The sequence below is a fragment of the Myzus persicae genome, unplaced genomic scaffold (assembly GCF_001856785.1).
Source record: "Myzus persicae strain clone G006 unplaced genomic scaffold, MPER_G0061.0, whole genome shotgun sequence".
Taxonomy (NCBI): domain Eukaryota; kingdom Metazoa; phylum Arthropoda; class Insecta; order Hemiptera; family Aphididae; genus Myzus; species Myzus persicae.
In genome coordinates, this window is record NW_019101246.1 from 1184211 (window position 1) to 1205993 (window position 21783).

Here is a 21783-nt window from a genome sequence, read left to right on the forward strand (position 1 = left end):
TGTTAGGTCTAGTTGTTGGGGATAATCTTGGAGTAAATAGTGTTTTGGGATTTGCAAGGTCATTTTCATCAAATTATTTCTGTCGTTTTTGTATTTCTGACAAAAAAAGTACTCAAGTACTTGCCAGTGAAAATATCAACTTACTCCGTAACAAACAAAATTATGATGAACATGTTAAGACTAATAATTGTCAAATTACTGGTATATATGAAGAATCTATATTTAATAAAGTATATTCCTTCCATGTTGTTAATAACTATGCAGTGGATATAATGCATGATATTTATGAGGGAATTTGTGTATACGATATGAACCATATCATATGTAATTTAATTAATTTGGGGTTTTTTAGTTTGGAAACATTAAATAGTAGAAAACAAGGATTTAATTATGGTGACACTGAAATTGGAAACATGTCCCCTTCTATAAAGCAAATTAAAAAAAATACATTAAAATTCAAAATGTCTTCAAGGGAAATGCAGACATTTATTCATTTTTTTCCACTTCTAATAGGAGACTTAGTCCCTGAGAATAATCAAATTTGGTTGTTTTTTGTTAATTTTATTGAGATGATTGATTTACTGTTGTTACCAAAATTCAATAATCAAATTATTTTAAATTTAGAAAAACATATCACATATCATAATAATAAATATACTGAGTTGTTTCAAGATTCATTAAAGCCAAAACATCATTTAATTATCCACTATTGTAATATAATAAAAAAGTCAGGGCCCTTAAAATATTTATGGAGTTATAGATTTGAGTCTAAGCATAGACAACTTAAAACATACACCAAAAACATAACTTCAAGAGTTCATATTCCTATTTCGTTAGGTATAAAATATTCCATTAATTTTTCTGATTATATTTTAAATTTAAGCAACAGTTCTTGTATCTCGACAAATTTAGGCTCTCCACTTGGTTCATGCGAATATTTTGAAAAAATTAAAATTTTGTTTTCACCTAATGATTTGACTGCACTTGATCAAGCTCTTTGTTATGACCAAATTGTATACAACAACACAGTGTATAAAATCAATCATATACTTACAGCTTTATTTAACAATACAACATTAGTATATAAATTAAAAAAAATTATATGTCTTGATGAAAAAGTATTGTTTTTATGTAATACTTTAAATGTACTCTCTTATAATAAACATTTTGTTAGCTATGTTGTCTCCAGTGTTGATACTGGACTATATGTTTTAAAAAGTATTACAGATTTCATGGGTCCTCCAGTTCATTTATATTATCTTAATAATAAAGACACTGTAATACGTTTAAAACATTACTTTGTATAAAAACAATAATTTTTAAACAATGTATCTATATTTTTATTTTATTTATCTATAATCCTATACGTAACTTTAGAACTTACATTAAGCATTTTGTTTTAGTAACAATACATTGTTTATAAATTGTATTATGTAATAATTTACTTTAAAACAATAAAAACTTAACTTTTACTATAATGTATTTTTTTATTATAATTTTCAAAGAAGAAATCATAGTTTTTATGAAAAAAAAGTAATTTGTTTTAAAATCAAGAATTTTTTTAAAATAAGGAAAAATAGCATAAAAACCATGCTTACAGTTCATTATTTGTTTATATATAAAACAAATTGATTTAATCCCAATAATCTTTAAAAATAAGAAACTGTAACATAAAATCAATGCATGAGTTTCCTTGTTCTTATTTTGTTGAGAAATCAATTTCAAGAAAGTTTTCTTTAAATTAAATACAGTTATAACTTTTTATCTTTAAATTAATGCATATACATTTCCATCAGTTTAATCCCAGAGTAATTAAATTTATGGATTATTGATTTACAATTAATGAAATAAAACATTGATTCAACACAATTTGTTTAGCTTTAATATAAAATATATTATGCTATATTTCTAAGACTCAATATCATAGGCTCCAAATCATACCCGTTTTTCTTTAGTTTTATATACATTTTTCATTGATATTGGTAAGTATTTTTCTGAGTGTAGACATGGCTAAATAAGTCGGCCTTGAGTCATTCTAAAGCTTTATCCATATTCTACAACCTATAAACGCGTATTAAGTCAAGGAACACTAAATAATGAAACCTATGCCCGTTAATCGCCTACTCGTTTTAATTCCGGTACAAAATGTAATATACAATGAAGCCACAGGTACACTCGCGATATAATAAGATTTTAACGAACTACTATTACAAGCTGCAGTCTGTATAACAAAACACATATTATTATATAGGTGTATGTATACAAACTGTTGGAGTTGCAATGACTTTGCAAATTGTACGCAAAAGTAATTTCACGATTTTTTCACTAGGCAATATGCCAACACGGTGTAGTACCTATATATATATACATACACAGCAGTAAAATAACGATCAAAATTATATTTTTTCCTGATAGTTCCAAAAAAAAAAAAAAGTGTATACCGAAAAATCATGAATATAATATGCGCACAGTGTCTGCGGGTATAATGTTATCATATTGTTTTGTCGTGCCGTACAGTCGAGTTATAGACAATGAACTATTCGTTTCGATACCTACTCGACAGACTTACAACAGTCGTATTGGTAAGTACCCAATGAAGATTAACACTCTTCAAAACTGCTGCAGACATGACTCAATATTATATTATTATTCGACTGCATCGCGTAGTCCAACACGTCACTACAATAATTAGTGTGATATAACATATTATTATGATTAAACGCTTCTCCTAAACAATTATATTTAAATAGCATTCGACGAAACTTGTCTACGCGTATACCGCAGCCGGTACATTCATCGTACCACGGGTAAAAACCACGCTCGAGCGTTAAGAAAATTCGTCCGACAAAATTGCCTCGCACGTAGGTATANGTAATCCGAACAAATCGCTCATCCGAACGATCACTTTCCCCAATTTCGTTCGGATTATCGAGACCCTACTGTATTAATATTATTACTATTAATTCAGAGTAAATAGAAGTACGATGTAAACATTTTTTCTTTTAAATCTGGAAACGTATATTTGATTACAACCTTGAGACGTTCTCATTAATTATTAAAATAATAGCATTGCTATTATCATTCTATGAATTTAATAGGGAGCTGTCTATATACAAATTTGTATCATAGATTATAAATAGTGTAGAATTGTTGTGACTATTAAATAATATCATATGATATTTATACGGCCGTATGCGTATGACTTGGTATTCGAATTACCACTGATTGTAAAAGTAGCCACACACGGTCCGGTCGGCCTGTCAGTTATGCCTGCACAGGCCGCCGGAAACGCGTTTGTGGGTCCCGGTCGCCTGAACCATAGACATAATATTATGTCTATGGCCTGAACAGTTATATCTGTGTAGGCCGCCGGAGAATATATGAAAACTCGTTCGTGTTCGTCCATCCAGCCGACTGCGGGACTGCGCAGGCGTATCGAAACGTGTATGGGTTCCGGCCACAGATATATAGAATACATTTATTCTATATATATCTGTGGTTCCGGCCGTCCGGCCAAATTGCCAGACGGTTTAATTTTATTTCAAAGTCCACGTGTTTATACTACACTGCATATTGCACTGCTCTACACTTTTGTGAAGTTTTGTCATTAAAAAAATGTCTCGAGAGAAAGAATCTCAGTGTATTGAAGATTTTATTAATATTTATCGAAGCGAACATTGTTTGTGGAAAATAAAATCTAGAGAATACCATGATAAATGCAAAAGGGACGCTGCCCACAAACTTTTAGTTGAAAATCTAAAAGAAATTGACTCTTCTGCGACGAAGTCAGTGGTAGTAAAAAAAATAAATAACTTGAGAAGCAGCTACCGGAAAGAGTTGAAAAAAGTAAAGGAATCAACTAGGACAGGATCAGGAGCAGACGATGTCTACCAGCCGAAATTATGGTACTTCAATATATTAAGTTTTCTTGACGACCAAGACACACCACGTAATTCGCGTTCAAATATTGAAAGTGATGACGAGAATAGTGTCTCTGAAGTAAGTTTAATTGAAATAAAATGAACTAAGTTAAATTCAATATTTACTTGATAGTTGACAGGGGTGTAATTACGGGGGGGGATAGATCTCCAATATGTTTTCTTCCAATTTTTTCTCAGTTTATTCTTCCGAGGTGATTCCATGTGACTTTCAAAATCCAGACATTTACTCTTTTGATCTGCCAAACAACGTCTCTTTAAGCGTAGATGATGTCTTCCAAAAATTATCTGAACTACATTATAACAAATCTGTCGGTCCAGATGGCCTACCTGGTGTATTTCTTTTCAAGCTAAAACCCGTTATATCTTATTCCCTGTGGATCCTTCTTAGACGATCACTTGATGAAGGCATCTTTCCACACATTCTTAAACTGTGATCAATTACGCCAATTCTGAAGTCCGGATGCCCAACTGATGTCTCCAACTATAGGCCCATCTCAATTTTATCACATATTGCCAAAATGTTTGAGTCATTGGCCCAAAAGGATATTCTTAGATCTAAATCTTTCAATAATATTATTATGGAAGAGCAACATGGTTTCCGTCCTGGTTGTTCTACTATCACTAACAGCCTAATTTTTCATAATTATGTTTTCAACGCTTTCCAACATCATTCACAGGTAGACGTTGTTTACACGGATTTTAATAAAGCCTTTGATACCGTGAACCATGCTGTCTTAGTGAAAATCCTAAAAGATTGTGGCACTGGTGAGCCGCTTTTGTCTTGGCTTAAATCCTACCTAGTTAACAGATATCAATGGGTTAAGCTACCCAACGTTTAATCGAACGTGCTCTTTGCCCCCTCTGGTGTTCCCCAAGGTGGACATCTGTCCCCTTTGCTTTTTTCTATCTTCATCAACAGTCTGAGATCATTGTCAAGTTTTATGTTTCACGGACGACATCAAGCTTTTTATGCAAATAAACTGCATTGAAGACAGTCTTTAACTAAAAAGTGATTTAGGTAGATTTGTTGCTCTTTTTGTTAAATTAGGTTTGTCACTGAATCTAGGTAAATGTAAAGTCATGACGTTTACTAGAAACCGCTCTCCGTTAAAGTTCTCCTACCATATTCAGGATTCAATAATTTCTCGCTGTGATGGATTTACGACGGATCTTGGGTTCAAACTCTCCAGTAACCTTGACCCTGGCCTTCACATAGAAATGGCTTGTTGCAAAGCTCTGAGAATGTTGGGTATAATAATGAAATTGTCAAAGGACCTTAACCTAACTTCGTCATTGAAAGTTCTATACTGTTCGTTTTTCCGGCCAATTATTGAATGTGGTGCCATTATTTGGGATCCCTACACTAACCTTTCGTGTGGGGAGATTGATTTCCTCATAACTGTATCTTTTTTTCTAATGAATGGTGTCACCAATGAAAGAAGTTGGAAGTACGTTTCTTCGTCCATTCGCAAGTAATTATGCCAGTCTTTCGGAAACAACTTGAATTCAGTTAACAGATTAATGTGAGAATATTCGTTTCTTTTTTGTAACCAATTTTTACACCACAGTCTACGTTTACATTTTTTAATTTTAATATTTTTCATGGCTATCAACAACCCTAAAACAGCAAGCGCGTCTCCGTTGGTAGCCATGTCTCTACAATATAAAATAAATATAATAAAAAACTTGCCGTGGCCGGACAGATTCGCCGGAACGTATGGGAGCGCTGACGTCAGTCCGGACGACCGGTCTCCGGCGGCCTGTGCTGGCATAACTAACAAGCCGACCGGACCGTGTGTGGCCACCTTAACTGAATTATTATATTTTGGATAAGTAGGTATTGTACTCGTGCATATGAAGGCCACCACCCGCAGGGTTATAAATAACTTGTAAAGTCAATATTAATATGTTCTAATAATTAAGAAGCAAGCCGTTCTAAACTCAGAATATACTCTATACTATGATACAATATTTATTATACAATTCTATTCTATGATACAACTCTATGATAAATAATTAATATTTTAATAAAATGATAAAAATGCTGAATTTCTCCTTCGGTTAGTTCAATTATCTGCTACTTTCCTTTTTCATTCACATAAAAGAATGAAAATACGGTCAGATTTAACAAAACAAACTCATAAAAGTCACATTTAACCATAGGCGGAGATCCTTTGAAGTATTGAGGGGGGCTCAAATAGTTGGTAGCAAACAAACCCGTGGGGGCTTTGCCCCCATACCCCCAACACTTTTTTTATATTTAATAACTCATTAAAATAATTAAAAATTCTCATTATTATACCTACTAATTAGAATACTCACAAAAAAGGAAAAATGAATAAAATATAATTGCCATTTTTAACTTAATTGTATTAACCTATTACACTTTTTTTCAAATATGTTTAAAATAGTGTCATTTAGTAACGATGGAAATTGACATCGTTTCAACCAAGCGACCATCAGAACGAGAGCAGTTGGGATTGCCTAACCAAAGAGCCGGCAGCCAATCAGAAACCGGAATACGTCGGTGAACGGGGATGAATACCGGTGCGTTCCCTAGACCCTAATGTATGACACTTCAATTCAAACCTTCAAACCATCAACATCTCCAGCAAGAACGAGACCTGAAGAACCTGAAACAACACCGGCCGAATCAGACGACCAAAAGACGATCTACGAAGCGCCTGCAGCAGACACGAGCTATCAAGCGCTCCCTCAACGGCGATCTGCGAATAGCGCCTGTCGCTGAAGCCGGCTATGAAGCGCTCTTGCAACACCAACTGCGAACGACAACAAGACCGCCGACCACGCCGATTCCATTGGCAACGGATAATGGGTTGCCTATCCCATACGACCAACGGCGTGTATTTTGTTTAGCACCGCTCAGGGCTAATCGGCTATCAGGCACTGTCTTACTCATAGACACCTGACGAACGTCCTCGAAGTGCTAACAATCAGCGTCAAAGCGAATTTACAGGCAACGCCGTAATATCGTCTCAAGACCGTGCGAACACCGGCGTTAACGATCGACATCCCAGCCGAACCTATCCCGGCCGACGGCTAATACCGTCGGATAACCGCGGGAACTACCGAAAATTGTCCTTTTCAGGACAACCACAATTATATAGACCCCCCCCCCCAAGCGCGCCTGTTACGGCCACGCTAACCGGACGAGGCCCATAGAGCGGACGCCACTTTCATAAGCGGGCCTGACATGTTCAAACCTCTTCGCCTCACCCCATAAATTGTCTGTAACATTGTGTAAAACATTCATACTATTGTACGGGGATTCGATAACCGGCTGGCTTTCGGACCCCTCCCCATATACTGTAAATATATTAAACACGCATACTTTCTACTGAAATAAAAGAGAAGTTTTTCATTATTACGCAACGGTGCCACTCAAAGCACGTGCACCGTTTCAAAGAAAAGTTAGTACTTTGTAGTTTGTGGATAAAAAGTAAAATTTTCAAAAATCATGAGGAAAAGCCAAAATAAATCAAGGAAAACATGAATTTTAGACGTAAAACCAGTTTACAGCGAAAACGATTAAGTTTTTTGATGACAATTTTGAAAATATTTCGACTATTTTTGAGTTATTTATAGCCCTGGGAAATTAATTGAATTTTTATGTTTTTTATCAATTATTGCCGATAAATAATTTTTCGTTGGGGCTGGGTAATTAATAACTTGAAATTTTAGTAAGAAATTGATAAAGATTACTCATACTACGCATGCAAGCAATTTGAAAATTGCCTATTTCGAACTATTTAAAATCTGTTCATCCCCTTAAGTAACAATAAGTTGAATTTAAGTTAAATTTCGTCAAAAACAAATAACTCGTAAATATTAAATTGCATCGTTAAATTTCATATGCCAATTTAGTAAATTAGAAAAAAATTTTTTGCAAAAATTGTTTAGAAAAAAAACTCAATCCGAATGTGTGAAAAAAAACGGTGTTTACATTTTCATTTTTTTTCAAAAAAAAGTTGTATCGCACATGCACGTGTCGAAAGTGTTAAAAATTTGAAGCTTATCTGAAATTGGGTATTTCAGTACTATCTGCATAGACCTTATAATATATAAGGTCTATGACTATCTGTCATTCAGTGAAAACCCCATTTCTATGTACACACTGTAAATTTGGCTCTAATATATTATGATTTTTGATAATCATACACATATCAAATATTAATATATTTAGTATATTATAAACTTTAATTTATTTAATTTAGGAGTAGTAATAAAATAAAATGTATTTCATCATATCTTCACAACATTTTTTTTTAAATTTAAATTTATTTTGTTGTATTTCAAGTCTAGACATAGATAATATAATTTCGAGGAATTCCCGTGAGCACAGATAAGATACAAATGGAATATAAGTTAAAAAATAAATAAATACAAAGCTGTTAATTATAAATATTATAGGATGTAAATATATTTTTGTTTTATTATCTTATAATATAGGTAATATTTATTGATACTGAGTCTTAATCTTTTAAACAATAAAATAAATACATTTTAAAAAAATTCAATGGTTTTGTTAGCTTTATGAAAAAAAAACATTTGTTGTGAATAGCAAAATAAAGGAATATTTAAATTTTTTATTGATGTATACATATTTTTTATTTGCTTATTAAATTGTATGGAACTTATTGTCTGATTGAGACACTTTTTATTTCCAAGTAATCTTTTAAACCATCTTCTCCTCTGTGAACACAACAATGATATTTAATATTAGTCATGTAAAAATATGTAGCATTTAAAATTCTTACAATTCTCTGCCAAGTCCAGATTGTTTAAATCCTCCAAATGTGATTTGTGCTGAAAAGACTAGGTAACTGTTGATCCTGCAAATTTTTATGAACACTTAAAAACTTCAATTTTATTTTATAGTTTAATATTAATAATGTAAAATTGCCAATGCAATAAATAATAAGTGTCAACACTAATTAAATGATAGCAATGTACACCATGTAAAATATTAGTAGACTATAGCTAAAATCTACCTATACCTACTTTACATAGTGTTAAAATCAAAGGGTCGACAGATATTTTTTTGTAATACGCAATATGCATTATGATTAAAAATGTAAGTTTTTCAAAACCCAAAAAGCTTGCCTTTTACAAATATTTACTACTGTGTTCGAAAAATACAAATAGATATACCAGGTTCAGTTAACTCATTATGAGACTTGGACTCTATTAATATTGATTCTTGGTAGGTAATGAGAATGTTAAAATATTATAATTTATGACCATACAAAATACCCTTGTAAAAATTACTTACATTATTTTTACAGGCCAGAAATATATGATGTGTAAACAACATACATTTTAAAGTTAAATGGGTATTTTTTATTAGTGTCTTTTTAAAAATCTTTTACTAATAAATGAGTTTACCGTAAGATGGTGATCGAGTATACTATCAATTATAAGCATAAATAGGGGGGGGAGCATCAAAAACACCTGAAGCCCTCTTAATATTTTTTATAATTAAACCTCTTAAGTATAGTAAATTATGTCAATAATAATTAACTTATATTTCTAGTCCCCAGATTTTGAGCCATATTTACACCTATAACACTCTAGATTGTGAAACAGCTAAGAATCAAAACCACTTTATTTATATTTACTATCAAATAATTACCAAACGGAACCAGCATTAATATTGTCCATAAACTTCATGGCAGTATTCATATTTTTAGTTAATATTCCAGAAGCTAATCCATATTCAGTGTTGTTTGCACGTTTTATCACTTCATCCAAAGTTTTGAATTTAATAATCTGCTGAACTGGTCCAAATATCTGAATAAATAAATGCAAATGTTACTAACACATTATCCTTTTTATAAGATGTACCTACTTAGTATTATAAAATTATACCTGGTACACTAATTAATAACATCTATTCTAAAAAAATTTGTTAAAATTAGAATATAAAATTGTATATTTACTTCTTCTCTAGCAATTTTCATGTTGTCAGTAACGTTAGAGAATACAGTAGGGTACACATAATAACCAGTATCACCCACTTTAGATCCACCGGCTTCTAATTTGGCACCTTCTTTTTTACCAGTTTCTATATAACTCAAGACTCTGTTGTATTGTTCTTCACTCACCTAAAAATGTAAATAAGTAAAACAATATTTGGTATAATTGTACATGATTTATTGAAGTAGGTAATTTAAGTTTGACAAATAGTATGTATAATAAATATACCTATACTCTGTCCGCGCACCGACCAAATCTCGTCCCCCCACGTGTCACCCTACCATAGGTGAATCGGTTTTATTGGCGTGGTGACGCGGAGGGATGCGCAACCGGCGCGTTCTCTCGCTGGACAGAGTATACATCAAATATTTTATATGTAGTTACTATTAATTTAAAATCTTACTAAAGGCCATATTTGTGTATCAGCATCAAATTGGTCTCCAACTTTCTTATCAGATGCCAATTTTGCTGCTTTTTTGACAAATTCATCATAAATGTTTTCTTGGACAAATGCTCTAGAAGCAGCACAACAATTTTGACCCATGTTGACAAATACCGAATCATGAGCAATTTTAACAGCTTCGTCAACTGAGTATAATAATTATATAATATAGCAAATTTGCAGTCACAAATTAAAAATTCACAAAACTATTTTCAAAATATTTACCATCAAAATCATCAAATATTACAAGAGGACTTTTCCCGCCTAATTCTAATGATACACGTTTTAAATTAGACTTTGCAGCTTCTTCCATAATTAATTTTCCAACCTTAATTGTATACAAAAATATATTAAATTCAAATAATGAAAACAGTTATTCAATGATTGATACTTACTTCTGTCGATCCAGTAAAGGTCACTTTGTTTACATCTGGATGGCTAGCTATAGCTTTACCTGCAGTTGGACCATACCCAGGTACAACGTTAATGACTCCATCGGGAAATCCAGTCTAAAAGGTTCAAATATTTCAAATTGCCTGTGTTGAATATTGTAATAATGTATTTATGTATATATTTAAAATTTTACCTCTTTTGATAATGCAGCTATGTATAGAGCAGTAAGAGGAGTTTGTTCAGCTGGTTTTAACACAACAGTACAACCAGTAGCAAGTGCTGGTGCCAATTTTATTAAAGTTAAAACAATTGGATAGTTCCATGGTATAATTGACCCAACTACTCCAACAGGTTGAACTTTGGTAAAAGTAAAATATGGTCCATCTATAAAGGTAATATTTTAACAAATAATAACTAATATAAGTACAAGCGAACATTTTTATTCTTAATAAATTAGTTATATTACTATGTTACATATAATAGAATTATATATTTTGCATGTAATCTTTTGCATTGTGTAACAAAACACATAGATTTAAAATTCTACAATGTAATAGCCAAACAATGTTAAGAGGTCGTTGTACCCGTTATGTGTTGTCTCCGTCTTACAAGTGCCTAACACAGCGGTTCCCAAACTTTTACGACCACGGCACCCTTAAAAAATTGTTTGTGTTTCGCGGAACCCTAATGTCTAATCCAACTCAACTACAATTTTTGTAAATTAAAAAAGGAAAATCAATTCCTTAAACTCTCAAGTCCAAATAATATTTTAATGATACTGTTAATGACTTTTCATTATTAAACTTAGTTAAAAAAAAAATTTTCAATCAAACATTTTTTGAACAACAAACATTAAATAAACATAATTTTCTCAATAATCTCATACATCTAACGGAACCCTTGACATTGTCCCACGGAACCCTAAGGTTCCGCGGAACACACTTTGGGAAACGCTGGCCTAACATATCAAATTTTGAGTGAATTAATCTCTAATAAAAATTAAAGGTAAGATTATTATCTAGAGCATTTCATGGGCTTTTTATTTTATTTTTATTTTAAAGCAAGTTATGAGTATATTAAAATTATAAATTGACTGTAAATCTTAAAATAATCATAACTCACTTTAAAATTAAAATATAATAAAAAGCCCATGAGATGCCCTAGATAAAAATTATTATCTTACATTTAATTTTGTATAAGAAGTAAATTCACTCTAATTTTTAAGCTAAAGGAGCTAAATGTAAATAAATTAGCCTTGCTTCATATATTTGTATAAATAACTACCTACCCGATGGTATAGTTTTTCCATGAATTTTATCAGCAAATCCAGCATAATATTGAAGAACTGAAACAGCCAACTGTACGTCTGATAAAGAACTATTATACGGTTTACCATTATCTAATGATTCTAAATTTGCCAAATGAATTTTGTTTTTTTCTATCAATTCTGAGAACTTATAGATCAATTTGCCTCGATCAGATGCGTTCATTGTACGCCATTCAGAATTTGGTTGAAATGCAGCCCTTGCTGCATTAACAGCCAAATCAACATCTTCCTATTGTAAAACAGGGTTATCAATATTTTTTTACTTTTGTTTAATTCATTCATATACTTAAGTTTTAAGCATAAATATAAAATTCAAATTAATTTATACAGAATCAAAAAAATATTTTTGTGTTTATTGTTTTATAATAGACTGGTAAATGACTATGTAAAGACTAATTAAATGATACTTGTATGGTTATTTTTATATAAGTACATAACATAATACATAGGTACATTATAAACAACAAGTGTATTATGATCTAGTCCCATTCAATAAGTAGTTCTGTTATTTTCAAAAAAAAATGTCATTATATTATTAATTATTAGTAAAAAGCACAGATAGTAATATAGTACACTATCTTTAATTGTAATAATAAGAAATGGGTACTAATATGACTGCAATTTATGTTCTTTAAAGATTTTAAATAATCAGACAATCATATTTTAGACATAATTTAACACACTGTTGGTACTGTTAAATATTGACAAATTAATAATACTAAATAGTAAATTCTATTCATATTAAATTAGATTTTGTTTGACAAATGTTTATTACACTGATTTAATGCAATATATATCTTACTTTATCTCCTTCAGCAACATTGGCGATTGTCTTTTTATTAGCAGGATTGATAGTAGGAAACATTTTCCCACTTACTGAGTTTACGAAACTGTTGTTGATAAATATCTAAAACAATAGAGAAATACTCAAATACAGTTATGTCTTATTTGTGAAGTACAAATGTCACATGGGTATATAATTATAATGTAAAGTATACTGGTTAAAAGAATATTAAAAAAAAACTTTTTTAGATTTTGAACAGAAGGATGGATGTATTGATTTTATAATGTTGTATCTTTTTATTAAATTTTTGTTTCTGTCTTCGGCTTTTGGAACAGAAAAATGCTTTGATTTTCAACATGGAGGGTGGTTTACTGGTTTCTGGTATTAAATTAGATCTGGTTGGTATTTTGGGAAGTAAAAATTCCCAGTGGGTATTTTTCATAATTTGATACCTTTATAATGATTGTTATAATTTAGAATTAACCAATAAGTCAAAATTTTTTGATAAAAGATAAATAAAAACAAATTGTTATTCCAACTAAACATAAAATTGAAAAATATGTAAGTATAGATTACAAGTAATAAATAGTTGTACCTGATTATATTGAATTTTCATATTTGGATTTGCCATATTTATACTTATTAATTTGATGAAATGAACCTAAAACAAGACAAAGTCTTATAGGTATTTCAACTGAATTAACTTATTGCAGAATGTTACGCTAATATTATGCGAGTAGGTACTATAAACTACGGAAAAGCGGACAGTAAAAACACCGTACAAAGTATGAACAAGTTGCTGTACGCACCTAGGTATATATACTATGGGTAGGTGATATATAAATGCATAATATTATCAATCTTCATAAAAAGTGGGCGGGATATCTTATACGTTATAATATAAATAAGCACCAATTAAGTACTATAACATCGTCAACAACGACCATAATATCATATTTCATTTCTCCACCTATTTTGTAAACACGAAGACACGAAGTTCTTATAAATCCGTAATCCGTTTATGATGCTCGGTGGGTCATGGGTAGCCGGGTAGGAACTATATGTTGAATAGGTAGTTGTTTAGATAATATAGATCTTAGTTACAATTGAAAGTAATTGTATAATACATTCAGCTAATAAAATATATTACAAAGTATTATTTATTTTTAATTTTTCGGAGCGTCATAACAACTATAACAAGTAGGTCAGGGCCGGATTAAGGTTTTTGCCGCCTATAGGCTGAAATAAAAATAAATGTACCGCCTAATTTACAGAGGTATTGATACTTTACTAATATCTCAACGTAGTTTTTGGGTTACACCAAAAAAAAATTTGCCACCCTAATACACCCTAATACACAGCCTAAGCGGTAATACGGCCCTGAAGTAGGTACCTATCATACTTTTTGACATGTTTATATTTTACATAGGTTGACTAATTAACGCGACGCTAATTTATTAGGGATTAGTGGATAACACAGAGTTGGGTTCCAATTTCCAAAAATGGCGTAAGTAGTTCAGAAAGTTCAGTAGTTGGGCCCCGTTGTATTTAATCGAATATCTACACTCGATCATAAATATGATATTATAACACATATGTATAAAATGAACTATATAATAGTATATTCTATTACTCTATGTATCTGTGTATCTTAATGAAAATATTTTTGCTTTTTTTTATAAGCCATTAGATTTTTATAAACTATTCAAAATTAAAATCCAATATAACAATATATTCCTAAAATATGTTTTTTGCACAAGATATTCTTTAACCTTGAAATATTCTTTTTTGCCAGCTAAAAATGTTTGTATATCAGTTTATTGGAAAAACAGTTAAAAATAAAACAAAATTATGACACCCCCTCCCACTAAAAAAAGAAGCAATGCCTGTAGAATAAAGCATATTACCTCTTAAAATATTTATTTTGTGTTTTTGCATTGCGCCATTGTTGTGCGGCGTGTGGCTTAACTCCGAAGTGAAATATAAATTAAGTACCTAGGTAAATAATATATTACAATAAATAATAAATATAATCATTTTATGACGGCAGCACCCATATTGCGACTGAAAACGCAATTCGAGTGTTATGAAATATTATTACGTGTTCTCCATAGGCATTAAATATCTCGGGACCCAAATACCATATAGACATATAGTATAGACCTAGACCTCATACTCGTAGACACGAGCAACAATTTGGTTTGAGATGTGCCATGAAGAAATTGGGCCACTTTAAATGAGCCTTAAAAAATCTAAGCTAACACCCCTAATCAAAAAAAAAAATTAGAAAAAATTAAATGCAAAATATAATTTCATAAAAACTCATATTGCAGGTTAATAGTGTTAATATCTATTCTTGTATACCTACTTATGTTTCACAAAAACATTTTTATCTATTTCAACAAATATCCCATCACCGGGAAGTTGGTGGGAGATGCGCAGCACTGCCGAGAATTGGTCGGCGGACTGATTATTCTCTCGTGGAATAGACTATAGATTATTAAAAATAAATACGTATATTTTTTTATATTTTTATGGATATTTTTTTAATAATAAATTAGAACACACCTATATTAGAATATTGAATAAAATCATTACATCACTCAACTAAAAATAAAACAAGAATTGTAATAGTAATCTCGAATGAAGTAAAACTTCCTTACAGGGAGAATGAAAAAAAGGTTATCACCCATCGGCCATCACGGTCAAATATTAAGTTTAAATTGTAAAAATAAAAAAATAAAATTTCAATTTCAATTTTCAATTTATTTAGTATTATTATACAAATATAAGTCAAATTGATTAATATTTATTACCATACAGAAACCTAATAATGTCGAGTAAGCAATGCCTTTTAGGCTTTTTTTGATCGCAACAGCTGAGCCAATGAACCCGACTTCGCTACCGTGCCTAAAGATGTTTCACTTCAACAACATTTTTAATAATAGAAATGTATAGGTAGCTTTTATAAGTAAAAGTAGAAATACACGCGTTGGAATAAAAATTAATTTTATCACTATTCACTACTTAGTACGATCGAACTTGAACATTAAACAGCAGTGATTATAATTACTAATTGGTGGTTGTTTTATTTAACTGGTTATCTAAATTTGTTCATACTTCATCCTCATTTCTCGTGGGTTAAACATTCGTGTGGAAAAATAAATATTTTGTAGCTTATAAAGATATTTAACAAAGCCCCAGAATGAATAAAAGTCGTCCAAATAATCACAGGCCACACCCTGTGCGCACGCCTATGCTTATATTACTACTAGTCACTAGACAAGCAAAGAGTGTATGGAAAGCGTAACAACATAAAAGAGAGCGCTTTTTGACTACTAGATTACTCGCACTACCCTTTGGTATACTTGTAATAGGGTAAGATACTAAGATCTTAGATCTTAGTATATAATCTAAGGGTAAGATATTATATAGATGTATAGATTATTGTAAATTTTTGTCAAGACAAACTACATCACTGCGAGATGTTGTTACGCTGCTGGCAATGTTGTTGTTTTACACAATTATTGTCTGGTAGGTTAAGGTCTATGGCCATTGGCACAAATAGGGGGAGGGGGCTTGGGGGGACCTTGTCCCCCAAATTTCGGTCAAATCCCCCGAGTTAAAAATCTAGTAATTAGTACTATAATTTAACTTATATTATAGCCTATGGGGAGGGGAGCTTAAGTCCCCCCAAAAAATTTAGTCAATTTGCGCTTATGTCTATGGCCTATGCCGAATACCCATTTCGAGTTTTCCCCGTTTTTAATTGGAGGCGGCAGCGATTAAGAAGATCGTAACTAGTAAGGACTTGATTAAACTTAAATAATTATAAATTATCAACTTCACAGTTTTAATCAGCATGTTTAATAAGCACCTTAACTATAACTAACTGATATATTTACTCTAGTACTGTACTAATATACAAAGTTATTCAATTTTTAGCTATTAAACTGATATAATATTATAAACACATTACACATACATAATATTATGCAATTAATTTTAAACATTATTTATTTGTTTTTTCCTAGGTTCATATTGATGCACTTTATTAAAAATAAATACATAGATATTTTCCTGTTTAAAACCAAAAACAATAAGTCAATTTGGTGATTACTGATTACTATAATCTGTATAGAGCAATGCAGTATACGCTAATATTATGCTTGTAGTAACTTGTTGTTTTAATTTATTTTCGTGTTAATATTTTAATGTATTATAATTGTTGAGCTAGACTTTTTAACAAATTTTAATTACCAATGTGGCAAGGAAGGTGCATTAATTAAGGAAAATAACTACTCAATCAGTACCCATCCGGTCATCCATCTAACTATCTAGGTACAAAGTATTAATTTTCTTGATATTCTAGTGTCGAATGTCGACATAATATAGAACCATAATATAATATATTTTTATTTTATTTTTATTATTCTTTAAGAAGATAATGTAATATAGGTAGGTACCTACTACATAGAAATTAAATACCATACCATTATTCGATCAGTTTTTTAACATTAATTTAATTATTTTCAGTGTCACTATTGCAGTATTACTCGTACGTTTATTTAAATTATGAGTCATTTAGAATTATATATGTTCGAAGCAAGTATATTTTTTTAGATCGATAGTCTTTGAGTAGTGTCCTATCTAGCTACTAGATATCTACCTACTTAAACCATTCGATGTAATCCTTCAACTGAAATAGATGATAGGTAGGTACTAGGTACCTACTACCCAATAAAATTTAATTTAAAAAACAACCCATTGTTGTAAAACTAATTGATTGGTACCTATATATCTACAGTTATTTAGAACCTAAAATTTACATTTTAGGTGTTTTCATAAACATGTAATATTTATTTAATTTCTTTAACAATTTATTTGTGATGCCCGAGGTAGGTACTTACTGAAGAAGATAAAAGGTAAGATTTCATCTATCTAAATAACCTGTTTTTGTTAATGTTTGATACTAAAAGATGAATAGTAATAAAGTAGGTAATACCATTTTATATTTTTAGAATATTATATTAGTTTATACATTTACTAAAATATAAATGTAATTTTTTTGAAAGTTACATTTCTTGTGCACCGTGGCTTTAGTTTTTTAGAATAGGTACTTTGGATAAGTAATGGCTATATTAATATTATTTTGCATAGGTAATAGTTATTATATTATTGTTGGATACCTATTAATTGACTATATAGGTACTGAGCGCCACATCATCAGCGCAATCAGGGGGGGGTTCTCCTGCGCATTGGACCGTAGGTATTATTACTATAATAGTACGTTATTATGGGGAATCAGGAATCATAAGTTCCTACATGAAAGTAGCAGGTAAAAAATTACATACGTTAATTTTTACATGTGAGATGTGCATAAGTTCTTAGGTATATATATATATAAGAAAAAAAATATATATAAAAATGTATGACAATTCCAATTGATAACGGTCAGGCTGATTTGGCTCAATTTTTTTTTGATTGTTCTTTATATTGCTAGAAGGTTGTTACGAATAAAAATTTTGCTATAAAAAATTTTTTGATGATTTATTTTTTGAGTTCCGTAATGTTTTTTCGAATTGAAAAAGCTGCAGTAAGCTTTAGCTTATAAAATTGACCATATGGCATAATTAATCATTAAAATGTGGCTGTCGGCTGAGTTACGGCCGCTCATTGGCATGTATTCATTCAAAATAGTTAATAAAATTAAAATTCAACATATTATTCATGTAGAGTGTGCACCTAGCGAGGTCCACAATCCACTGCAGAGTGTGGATTGATAGCCTATCTGATAATATACTACTCACAATACTCACATTATCACATGCGAGTCTTATATAGAGTCTAGGACCAGCTAGAAGAGATATAATAAAGATCTTTGTTTCAACACGAAACTACGATAGTTATTGCTTATTTGTCTACTGACGATCGTACGTAGCAATGGCTGCAACCGCTAAATTTATGATGTAGGAATACTTGCCGACATTTTAAACTACAAACTAACATAATATTTTTATTAAGTCAAGAGTCGCATGGTAAACACCGAAAAGCTCAATTATATAAATTGAGTTATCAAAAAAAAAAAATACTTTATTTATCGATATGCGATAAACATGTTAACTAAACAAATTATAATTATAACTATTGAATCATTTTTAAATAATAACATGTGTATAGAATCATTAGAATCATTTATAAATATTATTATCATTATTTTTTCAAAGGATTTTTCAAAATTAGACCTCTAAGGGGGTAAAAAGGGGGTTTTTATATAGCTATATAATACACGGGCAATGCCGTGACGGGACAGCTAGTAGAATTTAAAAATGATGTATGTTAGTTCGTATATAGTTAAAAAAGGTGCTTATGAACAGTGTTCCTACACTGCAGAAAAAAATATTAAGTAGTAGCTGATCCTGTTCACTTCGTCGCCCGTTAAAAATGCCAACTCTATATGATTCTAACATTTGTTCAATTCGTTTAATATTTGGTGTACCTAATAGTATTCGAAACTTAAAAAAAATTCATCGGCCAATTTGAATCTCAAAATAGGTTCACCTACTTGTGCACCACTTTAAATGCTTTCTTAGGGCACTGTGCTCACTTACATGGTGAGACGGAGGTATCGTGAAAATTGAAAGCCCCAAGCTATAATTGTTTAGGCTCTACGTTGATCAGTCAGTGAGACAGTCAGGATACGTTCGATTATATTAAATTATAGCCATTTATGACGAGTGTTTATGGTTAGACGATGCGAGCACGTAATTAAGAATACTTATTAGTTATTACTTAACACCCTGAGTGCCAAGGTGTTTATGCTGTCTACTGTTTAAGTTCCCGGGACGAAAAATTAGCGTTAGGAACAGCTAGGGATGTCCTGAACGAAATAATTAGAGAGGTGAGACGCCAACTCAAAAAAAATGTCCTCGCATCGCTCGGAAACTATCTCCTACCTACCTACATAGTAATCAGCAGACATACTTTACATCATATTACATACCTAGTATTAAATATTAAGTGTGTTTTCTATTTTACTATCTTTTTTTTTATTGGATTAAGGCTTCAACAACTAAGGTCATTAACCTGATACTGTGTGTGTGTATGGGGAAGGGGGGCGGTTGGTTGGAATACTACTATCTTTAATATATATTTTTTCATTACATCTTGACTAGTATATTAGAATAAAATATTTTCAATAAGACAATAACAAAATGTATAACACTGTTGCTTATTGATTATACTATAATGGAATGATTAGAATGAATAATGACAAAAATTCAAGATAACCATACATTCAATAGCAATATTAATTAAATAGTAAATATTGTCAGTACTGACTTTATAATATAAGCAAATACTATATAAGTGAAACAATTTTAGAATCTTATCAGTTATAACTTAGTCGATGTCTAGGTGATGTCTAGCATTACTTTATAAATAGAAATATTACAGTCGTCAGCGCACAACAGTTTCTCATCAGTTATCATAACAGTATTATTAAAGATACCTACCCAATTCAAAGTTTATACGAATGTATAGGCAAATTTGTAATTTGTAAACTGTCATAACTTATAATATTATATAATATGTACATTGTTAAATGTTAGGTACTTAAATATTATTTAAGCATTTGTGTTGGATAGTTGGCAATCGGAAAGTTTTTTTATATTCTTTTATATTATCATAAATCACAATATATTATTATCACATATTTGTACTTTGTAGAACTTACAAAATTATTTAAAAACTGTAAAAAAAATTTATAATTTTCCAAGTGCCAACTCAAATACTAAATGTATCAATGTGCCAACTGATATGTACATATTGTACGCTTTGGGGGAGGGGACACCCCCTACAACACCCCTTCGGGACGGCCCTGATTAGGAATACCATTTTTACTAAGTTATATAGTTTTGACCAAGTATAAAATACAGGACTACAATATTATATTCAATCATAATGACTATTTTATTTTTTGTAGTCAATAGCAACCTTATAAGTTATAATAAACAAAAAATGTTATTATTTAGTTTACTTTTTTGCTGGACAGATTAGAAGATGCCACTGTTGTATTTTTGTCTTCCAGATTTTCTACATTTCTTGTGGATTTTCTTAAAAAAGTCTTTCATACAGACATTTTCCTGACAATTACGAACAACAAAACAATTAGACACATCGGTCAAGCCATTTTTTAGTTTTAGCTAGACTAACAAACAGCTTTTCATTTTATATATGTATATAATTTATGTTATGTAATTATATATTTAATTTTCATACATTTTATTATTCAACATACCTAATATAATTCTATATTTTATATAATAGCATGAGTTGAAAATAATATAATACATTTATTTGAATTGACTCAACGATTTTTTACTAAATAGTAAATACTGTCAACTCGTTTATCAGCCAAATTTTGATGTATCAATGAACCTAATTCTAAGTTATACCCAATAAGAGAGCAATGGAGCATTTTGAAATTCTCTAGTATTCTTATGAAAAAAGAATACCCAAATCTCTAATTGAATCCACTTGATTAATCAAAATATTAAACTAGGTTTTTTTTAGTAAAAGGGATAGCATTGCATTTATTAATATTTACTGGTAATACATTTTAGTGGTATCATCTAATGAAATCTGTATAAACTGTATAAATTTAAAACCCGCTTTTAATAAAGAAAAATTAAGTCAGTATAAGTGAGTTAATTCGTGAAAATAGATTTTTTAGGTCAAAACCAGCATCATGTTTATTAGGACAAATATAATAAGACGGTAATTTTTTAGTCATAATGGTTTCAAATAGTTTTAGGACAATAAACAATTTAGAAATTAGTCTAAAGTGAACAACATTACTTTTATCGTCACACTTATAAATGAACCACCTATTTAAGAA

At 30.6% G+C, this 21783-nt stretch overlaps 2 protein-coding genes across 2 annotated transcripts; one reads left to right on the top strand and one right to left on the bottom strand.

Annotated features, from left to right (window-relative positions):
• The first annotated feature begins 2885 nt into the window (after nt 1–2885).
• On the top strand, nt 2886–6487 carry LOC111028339. The gene is made up of 2 exons (XM_022306953.1): nt 2886–3999; nt 6353–6487. Exons 1-2 carry the CDS (start codon nt 3616–3618, stop codon nt 6470–6472), a joined length of 504 nt encoding a protein of 167 aa, XP_022162645.1. The 5' UTR covers nt 2886–3615; the 3' UTR covers nt 6473–6487.
• A 2041-nt stretch (nt 6488–8528) lies between these two features.
• On the bottom strand, nt 8529–13704 carry LOC111028338 (retinal dehydrogenase 1-like). The gene is made up of 11 exons (XM_022306952.1): nt 13480–13704; nt 12903–13007; nt 12062–12329; nt 10967–11157; nt 10776–10889; nt 10606–10708; nt 10342–10526; nt 9902–10066; nt 9595–9752; nt 8720–8794; nt 8529–8654 (listed from the first exon to the last, which is right to left on the bottom strand). The coding sequence occupies exons 1-11, from the start codon at nt 13513–13515 to the stop codon at nt 8597–8599; spliced, it is 1458 nt and encodes a 485-aa protein (XP_022162644.1). The 5' UTR covers nt 13516–13704; the 3' UTR covers nt 8529–8596.
• Between the last annotated feature and the right edge of the window lie 8079 nt (nt 13705–21783).

What these genes read in the sequence shown, in the direction of transcription:
- LOC111028338 (XM_022306952.1), bottom strand. Translation starts at nt 13,515, where the DNA reads ATGGCAAATCCAAATATGAAAATTCAATATAATCAG. An exon ending in TAGCTGCATTATCAAAAGAG is followed by an intron (nt 10,890 to 10,966) that starts GTAAAATTTTAA and finishes TGAACCTTTTAG; the next exon opens with ACTGGATTTCCCGATGGAGT. An exon ending in CCTTTACTGGATCGACAGAA is followed by an intron (nt 10,709 to 10,775) that starts GTAAGTATCAAT and finishes TATACAATTAAG; the next exon opens with GTTGGAAAATTAATTATGGA.
- LOC111028339 (XM_022306953.1), top strand. Translation starts at nt 3,616, where the DNA reads ATGTCTCGAGAGAAAGAATCTCAGTGTATTGAAGATTTTATTAATATT. An exon ending in ACGAGAATAGTGTCTCTGAA is followed by an intron (nt 4,000 to 6,352) that starts GTAAGTTTAATT and finishes TGTTTAAAATAG; the next exon opens with TGTCATTTAGTAACGATGGA.